The sequence below is a fragment of the Electrophorus electricus genome, chromosome 12 (assembly GCF_041902795.1).
Source record: "Electrophorus electricus isolate QZ-2024a chromosome 12, ASM4190279v1, whole genome shotgun sequence".
NCBI lineage: Eukaryota > Metazoa > Chordata > Actinopteri > Gymnotiformes > Gymnotidae > Electrophorus > Electrophorus electricus.
Window position 1 is genome coordinate 20,217,906 of NC_137508.1, and position 17,698 is coordinate 20,235,603.

The window sequence follows — 17,698 nt, forward strand, 5'->3', positions numbered from 1 at the left end:
TTTTTTTTTTTGTTTCATTGATTCATGGATCCTATATATTCATGAATTACTGTATCTCCTAAATTCTTTTCCCCAAATCGCAAACACAAGTGCTATTGTAAATGCATGAACTAGGAATGCCATGCACCCCCCCCCCCCCCCGCCCCCAAATTATTAGTCAGATTAGGTTAGTTAACTCTGTCAGTCGAGAGTGATATTCTAACGTTCAGTAGACAAGAAATAATCACATATCAAATTGGCACCCTGTTAATCAGGGTGGTGCCCAAATGAATTTTATCCTTTATAACTGACAATCTATTAAAAGTATTAAAACTACTACACCACAGTGTAATTCAAATACAAAGATATACTACTGGTGTACACAAGAATATAGGCAATATGGTAAATACATGAACAAAATCAAATCAAGTTTTACTATACCACCATGGACTGCACATCATCTTTCACTTAAGTGTTAACAGACATCTGACATCTGAAATGCTTGCAAACTAAATGAAGCATGCAATCTTCTGTGTTTATTGCTGAATAAAAATATTACTTCCATTCCTAGTGGTCTTGTTAAGCTAATGAGCTGATGCACACCACATATGTTAAACATGAAGTCCTTTCAATCATGTTTATGCACATATTAACAATAGAGAAGGAGTCATCATTTAAAAAGATCCTTGAGAAACATTAACATTAATCTTCAGTGCATGGTTTCCCTCAAAGAACTAAGCTACCACAGTGTTCAAGAAATTGCTGAAATGTTAAAATGTTTATATCTTTCCTCTTACATAGGTGGATAATAAATATGCCTGTTAGCTTGCTAATAGCAGCCCATGTTTCTAAGGGATGAGCAGCAAAAATAGTGGGGTTTTTGTTTATTTGTTGGTCCACACTGTGCAAAGCAGAAAATATTAGATTAATAATAATTACAGTAATCCTCCTCCTCATCATAATTAATGCTGTGGTAGCACAGTGGTTTAGGTACTTGATTTGTAATAGGAAGGTTGCTGATTCAAGCCTCACCACTGCTAAGTTGCCACTGTTGGTCCCCTGAGCAAGGCCCTTAACCCTCAATTGCTCTAGTTGTACTCAGTTATAATTGTAAGATGCTTTGGATAAAAGCGTCAGCTAAATGCCGTAAATGTAACTAAATACAGCATACATGGGTTAAACAAAGACTACAGACTAAACAGGACCTTAAATACACATCTTAACAATGTGAAAAACAACAGGTGTGATACACAGGAGGGGTGTGGCCAAGAGAGAGAGACAGACAGACAGACACAGGGAGGAGTTGAGGAGGGGGATGTGCTGTGACAGTGAAATGAGGGAATGGTCTAGATTGGCATAAGAGTGGGGTAGTATGTCTTAGTGATCAGCAGACGGTTGGTTTAGCCTCTGTCTGCTGCCTGGCCTCTGCTTTAGATTGTCAAAGATTAACTAGGTCTGTCATAAGACTGTGGCTTATGTTACAAGAAAGGAGAGCAGCGCCCTCCATAGTAGGATGGATACCATCCTGCCGTAAAAGGCCAGGCTTGCCCTTAAATGTGATCCAATTATCTGTGAAGCCCACATTGTTTTGTGTGCACCACTTGGACATCCAGCAGTTCAGTGAACATAACCAGATGTACGTTATATCGCTGCCCCACATTGGGATGGGACCAGCGCATACTACAGCATCGCTAATTAACACATCTCTGCCATATTTTTAGTAATCCCTGACTGGCGAAGGTATATACTGTTAGCTCCTGTGTGAATGACTCTTAGAGAACCTATGCTTGGCTAAGATCTTAAGATTACCGACAATGTCTGGTGCCCTGGCCCCTAGTATACAGTTAGCTACTGCTGCTGGTGTCCCTAAAGGCCTAGTTAATTTCACATGTCCCCTATAACCAGAGCTCTTTCAACAGGCTTTTCAGTAAAACCTGCAGCTGGATGCAAGCGCAAGTCAAGTCCACTGTAAGCAAAAGGCTTTTAATGAGAGTGCAACCAAAGACGATACACTACAGAACTTGATCACAACTTGGACATAATATGAATTCAATGTGGATGCAATAATTATTGAAGAATGAAACAGTGGGTTATTTGTACATGCATTGATAGGGACTGGAAGAAGACACAAGTGAAAGGGAGAACACCACAAAGAAGGAGAAGTGTGGCAATGTGGAAAATAGGAAATAAACAGGGTCATAACTGTAACTTGCTTTGGATAAAAAGTGTCAGCTAAATGTAAATTAATGTCATCATAAAGTTCCAATATTATAAGCCAACAATTAATACTGGCTATCTACAATAAAACTACTAGCTAATATTAGTCTAAAATAATAATTCTTGAACATAGGTGTAGTATGTAACTTACCTGATTAATGGCAGAACAATTACCACTCCTCATAGGCAATGTTAACTATTTTGTGTGTAACAAATCTAGATAACTAGCTACTTCACAGTTGCAGCAAAACCAGAGATGGCACTAAACTAGATCATGCATACCCATCAAAATGTAACCAGAGATGCACGTTTAAACAAATCAGATATTTATGACAAATATGTTAACATCCAACATGTTCAGAATGTTGACTACGTGCATTAACAGAACAGGATAATTCGTGTTCACAAAGTAGCCATGTGAAAACCCCTGTAACGAGCAAAAACTATTCAAACATAAATAAAGAAGCAAGGTGCCTTCTACATTCTCTTTATCTTTACATTTGTTTTTCCCTTTCATTTAAAGATGTCAAAGAAAAGCTACAACTCCACATATTAACTCTCCATTCACTTTTCGCCTTGTTAATGAAACAGTGAAAAAGTCAATTGTATTCTGCCTCAGAGATGACGACCCGTTGAAATGCATAATGCATTCTGACTTCACAATTTTGTCTCTACATTATACACTTCGAGAATTTGGTGGAAAGGCCAATTGATAACCTCGCTCTACATAACATAGGTTAAGGTAGTTAAGAAAAGCCAGGACACAACGAATAATGAAAAAAAGGCTTCTACAATTTCCTAGACTAAAGCGAGACGGTATCGAAACATCACTCATTAGCTAGCATTCATGTAAATTACCACTGCTCGGCTTGCTGAGTAGCGATAAATGTGAATGTGTTGAAACGCAACATTCTATGCTAACTCCGAGCGATTCTGGATATCTAGCTAGCTATCCAAATAGCTAAATAGCAAAGGGCATTCCCAGAGCCAGTCGGAACGTAAAATGAGTAGCCGGTAGCTAGTTAGCTAACTAATAAGTCGAATACTGAATAAATTTAACACGGGATGCTTTTGAGATTATATGGGTGAATACAAATCACGTACCCTACCTATATTTGCCATCAGCAGCAGAGGAAATAAAATTTGTTGATATCGTTGCTACCAAATATGTCACATAATGTTAGCTACCTAAGCTATCTTAGCTAGCTATCTGCACAAGGCATTAGGTTAGAAAAATAGCTAGCTATGTAGTAGCCAGCTTCACTAGCTGATAGTTAGCTAAATGTAAGACCATTACCTTCCCGTAGCATGTTTTATAAGAATAATATTGGTAGCGATCTACTATTAGTACTTCAGAAGCTCAGTCTGTCTCGTGCAGCATTCATGCTTTGGTGAGAAATCGAAAAAGCAGCATTTTGCTTACCTGTTGATAGAGGCAGCCAGTTTATTTGTTCTCAATAGTGTAGCTACAATAAAAAAAAAATTAACGTCTTAAACAAATTTTTACAACGCGTACGAAGCAGTTCCGTGCTGTCAACAAATGCTCAAAATACCTTTATCTACTTAGCGATGACGTCACTAATTTCCCATGTGGAAGGCACGCGAACGTACTGCAATATTCTGAAACATTCTAGACGTTTCATATCCAGGATATGACGTTGAGATTTCCTTATGAGCAACCAAAAGGCTTGTAAAAAGTCATTTCGTGCTTGAACACTATATATGTATCCCAGAACGTTTAATAATTTAGTCCATTATATTTAGTCTATAAATTATAAGACAGCCAATTAATTTAAATTAGTCTTTTACAAAAGCGAAAAATCTATAAATTCTATAATTTGCAATGCTGGCCATTTACCTACTAAATTTTGTTTTGCATTTAAGTTTATTTTATTTATTATTTACAACACAATTGGAATTATTTAAATGTTAAAAAACACCAACTTATACCTGCTTTCCCTGATCATTTGTATGACCATAAGTAGACTTATAATTGCACTACAGTGTACAGACTGTGTACAGACTGTAGCACATTAGCCAGCATACAAAATGTGTCACATTATTCTATAATAACTCAGTAATAACACTGACAGTGACATACATTGTCGTGGGTGTTTAGCTAATATAAGTTTATCAGAAGGCTTACTGGGGGTTTTACATATGTTATTATGACTGCTAGGCTGAGAATAGGCTACCATCCAAGAATATCTAGCCAGCAGTGCTCGGACATGAATCTGAATATATATGAACCTGTACCAGGGAGCAAGACAAGACAGAACACAAACGCATCAGTCAGCAAAGTTTGTTTAGGGTATTACCCAAATCTGGGTAAAGTTCCATTACTCTGGTAGCCAAACACATAAAACATGGGAGGAACACAGAATAATTTAATAGGCAGACTATGACACCTTATGAAATACAAAGAGCACAGGACATTGACAGACCTTAAGAAGCATGAGTAGTGGAGTATAAATTCCATGCACTTACTTGTACTCCTACTATAATAAAATGAGGGAACATTTTCTCGTGATGTGACAGGGCTTACTTTTACCCCTTACCCATAGAGGGGTAGAATTGGAGTTGGCTGGGCTTCTGCTACTATGGGAAGACAGCAGTACATACAGTTGCACACCCCAGCAAAGAGTCCATCAAAAAACCACAGGAGAGACTTCTACAATACTGTGGAATTTCTTGAGTGGCCCAGCCAGAGTCTGGACCTGAACCTGATAGAACATCTCTGGAGTGACCTGAAAATGACTAAAATGTGCACCAATGTTCCCCATCCAACCTGCCTGAAATACTTCCTATGGTGTTGGAGGCATTTCTGTTAAATATGCTTCCTGTTTTTTTCTCCTGAATAACTTCAATTACAATTGCAAGTTTGAGTGTAATAAGATTTTGCACAGTATGGTAAGTACTGATATAGGGTCCACTTCAACTTTTTTTTTGTCTCTGATTTCCTTGGTTGCTTTCATGAGAATGCACTGTGATTATCAGTACATTGTGATCACCAGGACAATGATTCTGTACTGCCAATCAGCCTTATTTTGTTTTACTCTGCAGATGCTCATTTCATAATGCCATTTTATCTGTGTAACACATACAATACAGAAACACTGTTCATTTGATGTGACTATGTGTTTAACTGTATGAAATAACAACTTTCCAGTCTAAAACAGGATCTAACATTATATTGTTTAAATGTTTTCTTAAATTTTATCTGTAAAGCACTTTTCCCATTTAATGTTACAAAGCAGTTTTATGTTCCATGTTCCACTATGCTAAGGATGACAGTGTAATAAAACTCTTAGAATAAATCTTGGTGAACTGTAACACCAAAGTCTTAAGTAGGAAAATGTAACTATCTATGTCCAATGACTGTTGTTTAGATTCACTTCATAACTCTTTTGTGTAAAAGGTGTCACAGGTGTTGCTAAACCTGCAGATCAGGCTTTGTTTATTTCCATCCTGACTCCACGGCACATTTAAAATCACAGTGGAGGAGACAAAGGTACATGAAAAAGACAAACGCAAGGAAACAGTGATGTTATACCTGTTAGGGGTAAGTGAGAACGGTATAAATGTTTAACGAACTAACTGAACGAACTGGGGCTTTACTTAAGAGTAACACTTTTTTGCTTGTTTTCCGCAGAAATAAATATAGCAATTAAAATGTTTGTCGATATAGACAACGTCTGTTTTTAAGATAGAATTTTACTTTCCATTGCTTATCTCGACAAACATTTTTCGAGCACTAAGTCAATTTTCATAAAAAACTGAATGGAAAACGTAGCCATTGTCATTGTGGTTTCTGATTAAATGGAATTGGGCGTGTTGTTAACTGTGTTCCAAACTAATGTTTAAATTAGGTCGTATTCCTAATTAAAAGAGGAGTAAATGCCATATCTATCGCGAATATTCGTTCTATTCATATATTTCGTTTTAAATGGACGGAATACATACGCTCCGACCTGTTCAAAAATGTCGAGAACGCACGTGAAATTCGAGTCCCCGGAACTAAGTTTTGGAGGAGACAAACAGGTAGACTATTGTTTAAAAAGATATACGCCTATATATATATTCAAGCATCTCAAGAAATTACCCTGCAAATAAGATAGCTGTTGTCTCGTCTTGTTTTGTCTATGTTTATGTAGTGGCAAGGGTGCAGAAATTTGGTTGTGTAGATAGCACCTTTACTGATTTTTGTGGCCCAATTTACAGTGAAACCAATTTTTGCTGAGGTGAGCTATACTGCTGTATTGATGCCAGACCTATTCATTTTTTCAGTTATTCAGTTATAAGGGTAATCCAATAACATTCACATGGAAATGTGGACAAAGGTTTAACTTAAAGGTTTAACCTTTTTGGTTAGGTCACCTAGTGGGCTGGCCAGCACAGGTATTGTTGTTTTACTGATACTTGTGACTAATTTCCTTTGTAAATGGTGTAACAAATTTGTGTATCAACATTTCTGTTTCTTGATTTGGCTTTTAAAAATAAACTAAAAATGTACTTGTTAGAATACTTTGTGAGATAAAACTTAGTTTTATTTTTCATTAGTTATAATCTTTAAATACTAAGCACTTATTGTTCCAACTTACACATATAAATGGCTATGTTGTTGGGGGTTGAAAGGCATCAGATGCCAGATTTTATTGCTTACTAGGCCAGTTTCACTGTTGAAGGTTACTTCTATTAACCCAGTCCTTCACTCCACCAAAGGGCTCAGCTTAAACACTTCAGATAATAAAATAATGTAACTGTCCTTATGATTGCATTTTAATTTGAGGTGTTGGTGACAGTTAATGGTGGTGAAGATTACTGTTACTAATATTAATCTAGCAGGTTGGACTTGTACACTTTGATTGGACTTTCTGCTTTTTGACTGAACAGTTTTATTCATGATAAAGCAAAACTAATGAAGTATTGTTGTTGCAAACATGCAGTCTCAGTCCAGTTCCACGATAAAGACATACCAACTGATGGCACTGGTTCAGCTATCATTCTCAATATTGCTAAAAGTATCTAGTGCCCACTTTGCTCAATTTTGGTTCTAATATTTTAATTGTGGGTGAAGACTTAAGAACCTCTTATCCAGCCTGGAAAAACCACCCACTGAAAGTCTCTTTCATGTTTGCTGTAGCACCTATCCTTTTGCCTCTTGATGTGTGCAGTGCCCTTTTTAAAATTTATAACTTCTGTCAGTAACTTTACATTATTTGACCTTCTGTTACACTACAGCTGTGGTGCCCAAACTCAGTTTTCCCTTTCTGACTGCACTTATCTTAATCTTCAGAAAAGAGACTAGATTTGTGTTCAAACAACTGGACTACTTTATTCAACAACCTGAGGATGAGACTGCCCCTACCCATAAGAATGGCTTCACTATTCTTACTTTAATGTTAATCATTGCCCAGTAGCTGTCCACATACAGTATTAATATAGGAGTGAAATCACTATATAACACACCTCCCCCTAAAATTATTAAGCCCCAGTAATAGTAAGAACAGACACTTCAACAGCAATAAGTGTCTGTTCTTTCAATAATAGCAATACATGTGTCTGGAATGTGTGTGTGTGTGTGTGTGTGTGTGTGTGTGTGTGTGTGTGTGTGTATATATATATATATATATATATATATATATATATATATATATATATATATATATATATACACACAATAAGATTCCATATTAATTTAAATATCCTAAGAAAGAGCATAGATCTGTAATATTACGGGGCCTGGGTGTGTTCACAATGACCAATGACTGCAACTTTTGTCTCAATAGGACGAAGTCCCTCACTGTCTTAGATTCCCGAGGTACTCCACTTTGTCTTGCATGAATTTGCATTTTGCTCTTTTCACATTTCCAAAAGACTCAGCACCTCCTCTAGTTTCCTAAGATGCTCTCCTCTCATTTTTGCAGTGATCAGAATGTCATCCAGAAAGCAGGTAACTTGCTCAAGATCCTGGAGTATTTGATCCATGACACCTTGGAAAATAGAAGGAGTACTGGACACCCAATAAAAGAGCCAGTGATATAGTTCAGTTACATTCACATTATCCATGGTGGACATGTTAGTGAATCATGAGTGAATCAAGTTTTGCTCTGGAGGACAGCAGTTTGTCAGCTGTACCTCATCAGGTCAAGAAGGTGAAAAAGTCATTTGCAGTCATTTGGCCCAACAGGGGGATATTTTCACCTGATAAAGAAAACAGCCACATTTTGCTGTTTTCCAAGGGCAAATGCAATAGGATTCCCTTATGCAGCATTTTAGACACAAGGGCCACTGCTGCTTCCATGTCCAACTGCATGCCCATTGACTTTCCCTCAATATTCACATCCAACATAATGCCTTGTTGTCCACTGCAGGCAATATATACTGTGCACATTCAAAAAAGTTCACAATCATCTCCTTTTTTTTCCTTGGGCTTGTGCATCAGTCCCAACTTTTTTTTCCTCTACATTCTTGTAGAATATGTCCCACTTTTGACCAGTAGTGGAATTTCTCACTTTTGAATTTGCACACATGTTGAATGGTTATCATCACAGCTGTAACAGGGCTGGTATGCTTTTATCTTGGTTCACAGCAACTTTGCAGTTTCTACCTCGCTCATTTTTCCATGGAACTTTGCTTCTTTTCATGCCAGAAATCTTATGTACAGTCTAAGGACTTTTTCCTGCAAACTCAAGTGTATTTTAGATGACATTTCCATTGAAAGTGCATTATGATATGCACTGAATGTAATGGCTCCCCCTTTTAAATAAATTTGTCTCGCAGTGCTTCTTCCAAATGGTTTCCTAATTTGCTGTTTAATGCTACTCTCCTTCCTTGTTTTCCATGATTACCCAATCTGGAAGATTGTCCTGCTCCCTGTTCCTACTGCCATCTCTCATCTGATATGAACTTCAAACTCTGTTTATTTGCTTTTTTTCCTCGCCATTCACTGCATTCGAAGGATCACTTAACACCAGAGAAGTCCACTTTCATAACCACTCTATTATCCTGTACAATATATTTATACTGCTCCTTCCCTACAAGTCACGTGGTACGGTCCGCCGCGTGCGGAGAATTCACAGGTGTATTGTTTATCTGTTTAGTAACCATGCCCCCCTGGAATTACACACAAGTGCAAAGGCTTTGTCGAGTGTTGCCGTGTCTATTTAAACCCATGTCCGTGTTTGTTGGTCATTGCTGTTAAGTAAGTCGTTTAACGTTACCATCCGTCATTGTAATTGTTTACGACAGCCGTAACGTTTGTGTGATCACCTTTGTTAAATGTAAAACCGTGTGATCATGTTCACTGTCAACGTTTGTGAGTGCCTGTCGTGTAGTGTGTTTCATGTTAATAAATGTTCCACATGAACGAGGAGGTCTGTGCGTCCTGCCCCGAGCCCTGTGGCACTCGGGCCAGCAGCGTTACAGTATTATGCAATCAATTGGAATGCTTTATTAAACTAACTGGGGAAGTCTCTTCAATGGTGTCACTATTCTTTAATTTTTATTTTTTAAACTGATTCCATATTCTGCATTGCCCAGTAGTTGCCGCTGGTATCAAAATATAACAATGACAAGTAGTCAAATAGTAATGCCTAATCACTAAAGCAGCAGGGATTTTGAAAAATATTTGTTACCTTTTTTACCCTGCAGATTGTCTTTGGCCTAATTTGCATCATCATGTGCATGTCATATGGTCTTGATCAGGTAAGCAGATATTTTCTAGCCAGTATTTTCTTCACAATCAGATTAAATAGGTTTTAGTGATCAACTACTGGCTGATAGGTTTAGAGTGATACTAACTGTGAATTTAACAAAAAAAAAACAGCAGTTCAGTTCAAATATCAAAACAGGCATCTGAAACTGTGAGTCAAATTTAATAATCTAGCATGATCTGTTTGGGTGGACTGTCTTATTTGGTCTCTTGCTGTTGATATGGAGTGATATAAGGCATTCACACACATCTCGTAGGGAATATATTCAGAATGCAACAGTTGGCATTCTTTTTCAGCCTTTTCAATGACCAAAATACCCTGTTCAGTCATATATGCAGAATAAGAGAACATCTTAAGGAATTGGTTAACATATAGTGGAAACAACTAGCACAAACAAATGTAAAAAGACCATAAAATAACATGATTATTGCCCTTTCATGTAATTAAGTATTTATCCTTTATTTAGATTTACAAGAATGCATCTTGATATTTTTACATTGGATGGAAAAGGCCATTCTATAATTGTAGGGAATTATATGGCGACAGTGTCTCTTCCAGTCCCCAACTTTTTAAACCTACACTCAGTAATGAAGGTAAATGAAGCAAGCTACTATGGATTAAAATGTCATATGTGATGCTAAAACATCCACAGATTTAGAAAGAAGTAGTATAAATAGTCCCAAGTAGAGGTTGTAAAAGGAGCATATTCTTTGAATATTCCAATTCTCTTTAACAGGGTATGCAAAGTTGTGGCAAAGGTAACCATGCCATTCTGGATAAAAAGAAGGTAAAGTAATATGTGAACATATTTAAAACCTTGAAATGAATTAGTTTAAATAACTAATTTAACCATCTCTTAGCTCTCAAAGTACAGTCAAACACTCAGCAAGAGTGCATTCTCACTTGCAATAAGTTATGCATGTTGATTAACAATTGATCCAATTGTCATAAGGAGGAAAGTGATCCAGATTGCATCAAGACTAAAGAAAATAAGACAGTTAGTAAATAAAGATATAGAATTTAGAAATAGAACACAAAACTACAGAAGCACACAACATCTTGCTAGAACTAACAAAATGTAGGAAGGCCTTGAATAAGCTCCTAAAGCAAAAGGAGCCTTAAAATTTTCCAAACAAAGATGTTATGAAATTTACTTGTTAGCTTTTCATCTTTGTAAAGCTCCGGTTAACCATATGGTTCCTAAGATTGTACATCCCATACTTAAAAAATAGTATTTAATCAAAAGGAAATAACAGATGTATTTGTATCAATCTATAGAAATCTGTACAATGAGCCTGAATTTAAAAAAATAGATTACAAATCTGAGGCCTCTCTAACCAGTCTGCATTTTCTTACATTGTCAGAAGATGAAGCATTGCAAATGATATCAGATGTTATCATGGTATCAGAAATTGAAATATGGGAATCCATAAAAACAATAAAAACCCAGTAAATGAATGGATGTATTCTCTATGTAATTTACAATAATTATAATTCAAATATAACAATCATTTAAGTCATATAGAAAAAAGGGGTTAGTAAATAAGTTAATATTTGAAAACATGACTTTTAAGATACATAATGATCATTCTTTGAAGGTTAAATTTACAAATAACATGTTAATAGGTTTTCTTATCTCACAGAAAGACCTTAGTGAAAAGGAACTTCACTTAATTACCAGAATCCTGTCCATTGGGTTGGTGGATGCAGACCCTGATACTCTACAACATATTAAAGAGTACAGAGATCTAAGGGGAAGTTCAAATTGAGAATGACATCTTCATCCTCATCTTCATCCATCTTTAGACATGCCGTTGTTTGTGCCATCATTGTCTAGAAAGAGGGTAAATGCTTTTTGCCTGTTATTTATAAACACTTCTTGCCTATTGTATATGTGTATGGTAAATTGTTACAATTTGTTAATTTTAGTAATTGTGGCTAGAATTGACAAATTTTGTTAATACATTAGAGCTGTTGCTCTTTAATGTAATACTGCAAGGATCAAAAATGTGCAAATCATTGAATCTTATCTAAAATATAAACTGATAGAATAAACTAGGAAACTGATACAGATCAATGCTCAAAGGGCACTTCTACAGTTTATTCTTTGGTGTACTGTTACTTTTTCTTGCATACCAGCACTTCTCACAAAGTCCCCATACTTTTAGCATCATGGCCCCCAAATTAAGAAACACTTTACCAGAATGCTTTTGAGAATGACAAAAGAGGTAGGATTTGAGTTCACCATTAGGTTAGTACACATTAAACCATCACAATGATGAAGTATGAACCTAAGATTAGATAGTATGACTAATGAGCATGACAAAAGACTAAGGAAGGGGAATACATAGAACCAGGATACTTAGCTAGACAAGAGACAGACTAGACTAACACAGCATACAATCATATTTGCAGATAGACATGAGAATGGGAAAACCAGACAATACTTGCATATAACTGGGAGAATGTAACAAGCAAATCAAAAAAGCACAACAGACAAAGCAGGAGAGAATGACCAGCCAATAAGAGATGAGGGAACAAGGTTTAAATAGGAGAACTAATGATAGACAAACAAGGAACAGTTGGGGACAATGAGAGGAGAAGGAGAGAGGAAACCATGGAAACACATGATAGCAGGAAAATTAGGAAGTGATTCATGTAGCCAGGGAAACATCTAGCCAAGGGGACGCGCTGGTATGTGAGCGTGAAAGCTACGCTTCTCTAACACACGACCCCCGAAGTGCAAAACGATTCAAAGCAGAGGGGCCAGAAGCAGAAACAGATTAACGAAATGCCAACACCAGAAGCAGAAACAGGTGCTGAGACAAAGCGAAAAGTAGACACATGAGCTGGAACTGGGCAAGCAGTAGACACAGAAGTTGGGACAGGTCCAGGGGCAGATACAAGAGCTAGGGCAGGACTACTGACAGGCACAGGAGTCAGAGCAGGACTACAGTCAGGGATTGGGAAAAGACCAGGAGCATTTACAAAACCTGGGGCTAAACCATGGACAGGCACCAGAGTTGGAGCAGAGTGATGGATGAGATGGGGGAAAAGAGTAGAACTGTTCACTTGGCTGGAATAGGAGGCAGGCACAGAGACAAGAGATGGCGAAACACTGGTATTCGGCATTGTTGTGGGACCAGGAACAGAAGCAAAAACAGAGGTAAGAATTGTAAATACAACCGAGAAAGTTACAGTAAAATATACAACAGGCATGGGTACAGGTACTGGAACAGGTAAGGGAACACTGATGCCATAAGGCACAGTAATGGGTTTTTACTAATTTCACATGAACAGGTATAGATACATGGACAGTAATTAGGACAAAACTAGGAAAAGGAGGAGGCAACACAGGCGCAGGTGACACAGGAGTAAAAGCAACTGAAAAAGCAGTCATTGGGGCTGGCCTGGCAGCAGGTAAGTCTTAGGATTCACTAAACAGTCATCAGGCATGGCTGTTAAGGAGCCATGGGAAGCAACCACCAAAGAGTCAGGGGGCATGGTTGCTGGAGAGCAGTGGTTCGTGGAGATGCTAGATGTCTATGGGGCGTAATCACAGAGGTGTTGTGGGGAGTGGGCACCAGAGGAGCTGGAGGACTTTGGGTAGAGACTGGGAGACCAGCAGAGCATCCTTAGGAACATCCTGTAGGTCCAGGAGGTCCAGAGGCATGGCTGAAGTTGGCTTTGGAGGCATTCAGCAACAGTGGGGTTGGAGGTGCGGCGACGATCAGCATCAGTTCAGAGAAAGGGACTGGCAGAACTGCAACTTACACAATGCAGACAGGGACTGGCAGGACAGCATCTTCCACACTGGAGAGAGATACTGGCAGGACCATATCCTGCACACTGGAGACAGGGACTGGCAGTAGATCCAGAGGTGCAACTACTGCTGGAGAAGACATAAACAGGATGTGGAGACAGCCTGTGTGTGGTATCTGTAACATGACGCACAAAGAATCCTCAGATAGGCTGCCAACAGGGGGCACTGGATCGAGTAGCTGGGCAGCTAGTACACTCATTCTAGGGGCTTGGGGCTCTCACCCACTTGTGTTAAGACAGTACTCTTTCTGGGAAGCTGTAATGACTAGCAATGGAGCACATATCAGGTCTGAGCTGCCAGGGGATATTCTGGAGGGTTTTTTTATCCAGAAAACCTAGTCTTTAAGTGGCCAAAAAACCCACCACTGTACTAATTTCCTCAGCTCTATGAGTCATTAGAAGGTCTGCCCACTATAAGGCCATTCCATCTAAAAACTGTACCAAAAAAAGAACTTTCAGAAATTCAGGAGGATCAGGACACAGAAGATATTGTAAACAGAGCCAGCTTTGAACCCCTCTAAGGAACTCTCCCTGTTTTACTCATGTGGGGGACCAAGTTCAGAAGGGAGAAACAAAGGCTTGTCTGTCTTAATTCGATTTAGCAAGTCCTGAATCTACTACATTACAGCCTGGAGTCAGAAGTGCGATACTACGCAGGTAAATGACACCCCATTTAATGTCATCTCCTCTGCTCAGTATCTCTGTGCTTAAATTTAGTTTGAATTCAGTTTAGGAGCGTTTTTGTCTCTGATAAGGTGGAAGAATTGTGTGTGTAATGTTGTTTTAGTACTGGACATACTTGTTATCCTGGCTGAGACTTATTGAAATGTAATTTATTGTTTATTTGTGAACCCTCCCTCCTCTGTACTTATTTGAGTGCTCTTTTTATAATTGTATACTTCTGATTTTTGCTCAGTGACCCATGGGATCAGGTGTTACTTATGTAAAACCCAAAAAGGGGAACCCCGAAGAATTGGATGTCCCGGTGTGGTCTGGGCTCACGTTGATCCATACATTGATTGTCTGGCTGGTTGGGCTGAATGTGCTTGGTTTAGACACTATCCACGTACATGCTTGTTTAAAAGAGAGTTTATAGTGCTTAGTGCTATGTTTATTTATGAGGGATATGGGGACCCTAGCTGGGATTATCAATATATGAAGAATGCTTGGCAGGCCTGGAATAAGGCCAAGCTGGTGTGGGACAAGGCACATGGTGTAAAACCCAATAATACGCCTGGGTCTAAAATGGCTCTTACTGCTGCCACACAGCTGAAAGGATCCCTTCCTCTGCTTGTGAAATGTGCACTGATAAGACAGGCTCTTGCTCAGGCAGATGTTTCTGTATGGAAGGCCACAGACACATCTGATCTGAATCAGGAAGCTGAGAGGGGGGCTTCTGGAGGAGGAGCAGACAGCAAGCCCACACCTGCCCTCTAACCAAACCTCAACTCTCTACAACAGGGTGAGACTTCAGAGCATGGCTCCAGCCCCCCATAAATATTGTCACCGTTAGTCCCTCCCAGCTTCCATGTTCCATGTTTTCCCTGTCTTGTGTATTTTAGTAACCCAGGTGTTTCTCTTTCAGGTGACATAGACATGATCCTGGCTGACTACACCCAAATGTTGATTGAGAAACTGAGAAACCGTGTGCATGGTAATGTCTCTTGTGCTCTCCCTGTTCCCACAGACAAGCCTACTCATCCATTTATTCCAGGTGACACTGTTCTGGTCAAATCGTTGAACCCTTGGAAGGTTGGTGAAGCTACATACGGACCCCCAACAACCGTGATCACTGTGACCCGAAGTGCTGTGCTAACATCTGGATTAACACAGTGCATACACGCCAGCCGGCTGAAAAAATCACCAGTAGCTGACGCTTCCGCCAAGCGAAATGCACCTACACATACACATATAGTACAAGATTTGTTATATAATTTCATGCTGGGGGACCACCCCTCAGCTGCACCACACACCAAGAAAGTGTTCCTTGATATCCTTTCTGCCTATTAACAGATATCCTATCTGCCTATTAACATCCTTTGCAGACTCTTTTGTCCTTTCTCTCCTTGTTTTCCTGATAATTGCATGCAAAACTTTACTGTAGGAATAATGGGCTCTATCTGTGTGATAATATTGGCATTACTTTCAGTCTCAATGGGTACAAAATGGGGGGATAGTGGGCTTTCAGAGTCATCAACAGCAATGTAATGGTAATTTAGCCTGTGTGGTCTCCCTTGTAGTGGCAGGTGAGGTAGAGCCAAGGAAGGACTGTCTGGTACATCAAGCGTTCCATACGCCATGGGTAACAGTAGATAATGTTACCGCAACAGCACTTAATCATAACTCATCAGACTGTCAAACATGGGAGTATGGTTTATGCTAAATGTATCTAAGGCAGTAGCTGCCAGTGGTAACCTCCCCGCCTGGGCCTCAGATGATAATTTATGGCCAGACTGCAGGACAGACTGTGACACTGGCATTAGTAAACGGTATTACCCCAAATTCAGAAATATGACCCTAGCAGTATTACCTGTGACAGGTACCACTTGTCTATGTTCTGCAGGCTTACCTATTTTTAGGCCACACTCCATGTAAAAATAGGTATGGGCATTAGGCATGGGGCTGGGAAGGTGCACAAGAAATAATTTAACAGGCACACCATCTCTTTGCACTGCACTCCTGGGCATTGGGGCATCTGCAGCTATCATGTGGGTATGGTAAGATGGCATACTCCACCCTACCCACTTTGATAGTTAATAATACTCGTCATCAATTCCCCTGGAAAGACTGTTGTAACCTGGCATTAACTATCCCGTCTCTGGGCGTGTATACACATTCGCCGTCAACATCAGGTAAGGCTAAAGGGTCTGTAATTCTCAGCACCCTTAATAGGCATGATGGGTATGTATTGGCCAACCCATGGACTAACCCCAAAGCTAACATGGGTTGGAGTTTGTTTCTGGGAGGAGGAACTACTGCGGCCCTTAACAAGATTAATAGTTTGGCATGGCAGGTACTTAATTTAGCCAATAGGACTGAAAATGCCCTGACCTTGCTCAATGATGAGGTAGATAAGATCCAAACCACTGTTTTGCAAAACTGCCTAGCCCTAGATCTCCTCCTGGCAAAAGAGGGAGACATCTACAAGGTCATTAATGAAACATGTTGCTTTGACATCCCCAATTACTATAACAACATTACTGGCATCATTTTGCACATGAAGGCCACTATTTCTGAGCTTCCACCTGCTGATGATTCTAGGTTCAATTGGCTGATGGGCCTTGTTGGCCCTTGGGGATCTTGGCTCATAAACATATGTTTGCCCATAATCTTGATTATTGTGTTGACTCTTGTTTTAGCCCCTGTTTATTGTCACTGCTGTCTTCTTTTATAACTCGCATCCCTACCTCTGTGGTGAATCATGCTTATGTTGTCTTGGTGCCTGCATATGAGAAAGATCTGATATATGATATAATACTGATATATGATATAATACTGATATATGATATATGATAATACTGACTAAATGACTGACTAATACTGATAATACTGATATATGATAATACTGATATATGATTCCTAGTGGAATCAAAGGAGGAAATGTTACACACTGGAGCCTTTCTGTCCTCAGGCACCCAACGCAACATCTCTGCTTGTCAGCCATGATGTAACTGCATGGCCACGAGCTACTCGCTCAAGGTCATCTGCACCCTCTTCTTGCATACTTTACTTTCTCTCTCTCCCTATCTCTCTCTACACACAGGAATAGCTCATGGCTTGTACGGGAGCAGCTCATGGCTCGGTCATGCAGAGAGCATCCTAATCTTTACTAACCTTGCTTCTCTCTTTTCTTCATAGACCCTTAGATTAGAGAGTAGAACATACCTCACCCCTTTCCTTGTCATCCTGTAAATTTAGATAGTAGCTATAGGACACATATATGCTCTATGCTGTCTTCAATAAAG

At 39.1% G+C, this 17,698-nt stretch overlaps 2 protein-coding genes across 12 annotated transcripts in view; one reads left to right on the forward strand and one right to left on the reverse strand.

Moving 5' to 3' along the window:
• herc4 (HECT and RLD domain containing E3 ubiquitin protein ligase 4) overlaps positions 1–3,838 on the reverse strand; it is a 29,606-nt gene extending 25,768 nt beyond the window's left edge. For 3 of the 6 annotated variants that reach the window (XR_014126425.1, XM_027010526.3, XM_027010529.3), the window contains exon 1: positions 3,620–3,753. The gene's annotated coding sequence lies outside the window, so the exon portion shown is untranslated. Of the gene's footprint in view, positions 1–3,619 lie in introns of all 6 variants that reach the window. The other 3 variants (XM_027010527.2, XM_027010528.3, XM_035531431.2) reach the window with 3 other exon arrangements.
• Positions 3,839–5,618: 1,780 nt separating this feature from the next.
• On the forward strand, positions 5,619–17,698 carry LOC113577740 (uncharacterized). Of its 6 annotated transcripts, XM_081725168.1 has the most exons (8): positions 5,619–5,758; positions 7,986–8,017; positions 8,124–8,149; positions 9,060–9,400; positions 9,850–9,903; positions 10,378–10,504; positions 10,648–10,698; positions 11,555–17,698. In XM_081725168.1, exons 5-8 carry the CDS (start codon positions 9,890–9,892, stop codon positions 11,678–11,680), a joined length of 318 nt encoding a protein of 105 aa, XP_081581294.1. In that variant the 5' UTR covers positions 5,619–5,758; positions 7,986–8,017; positions 8,124–8,149; positions 9,060–9,400; positions 9,850–9,889; the 3' UTR covers positions 11,681–17,698. The 6 variants fall into 6 exon arrangements, 5 of the variants coding, with proteins under 5 accessions (XP_081581294.1, XP_081581293.1, XP_081581296.1 ...); XR_014126702.1 differs by lacking the exon at positions 10,378–10,504; XM_081725167.1 differs by lacking the exon at positions 9,060–9,400.

What these genes read in the sequence shown, in the direction of transcription:
- LOC113577740 (XM_081725168.1), top strand. An exon ending in ACCTACACTCAGTAATGAAG is followed by an intron (nt 10,505 to 10,647) that starts GTAAATGAAGCA and finishes TCTCTTTAACAG; the next exon opens with GGTATGCAAAGTTGTGGCAA. An exon ending in CCATTCTGGATAAAAAGAAG is followed by an intron (nt 10,699 to 11,554) that starts GTAAAGTAATAT and finishes CTTATCTCACAG; the next exon opens with AAAGACCTTAGTGAAAAGGA.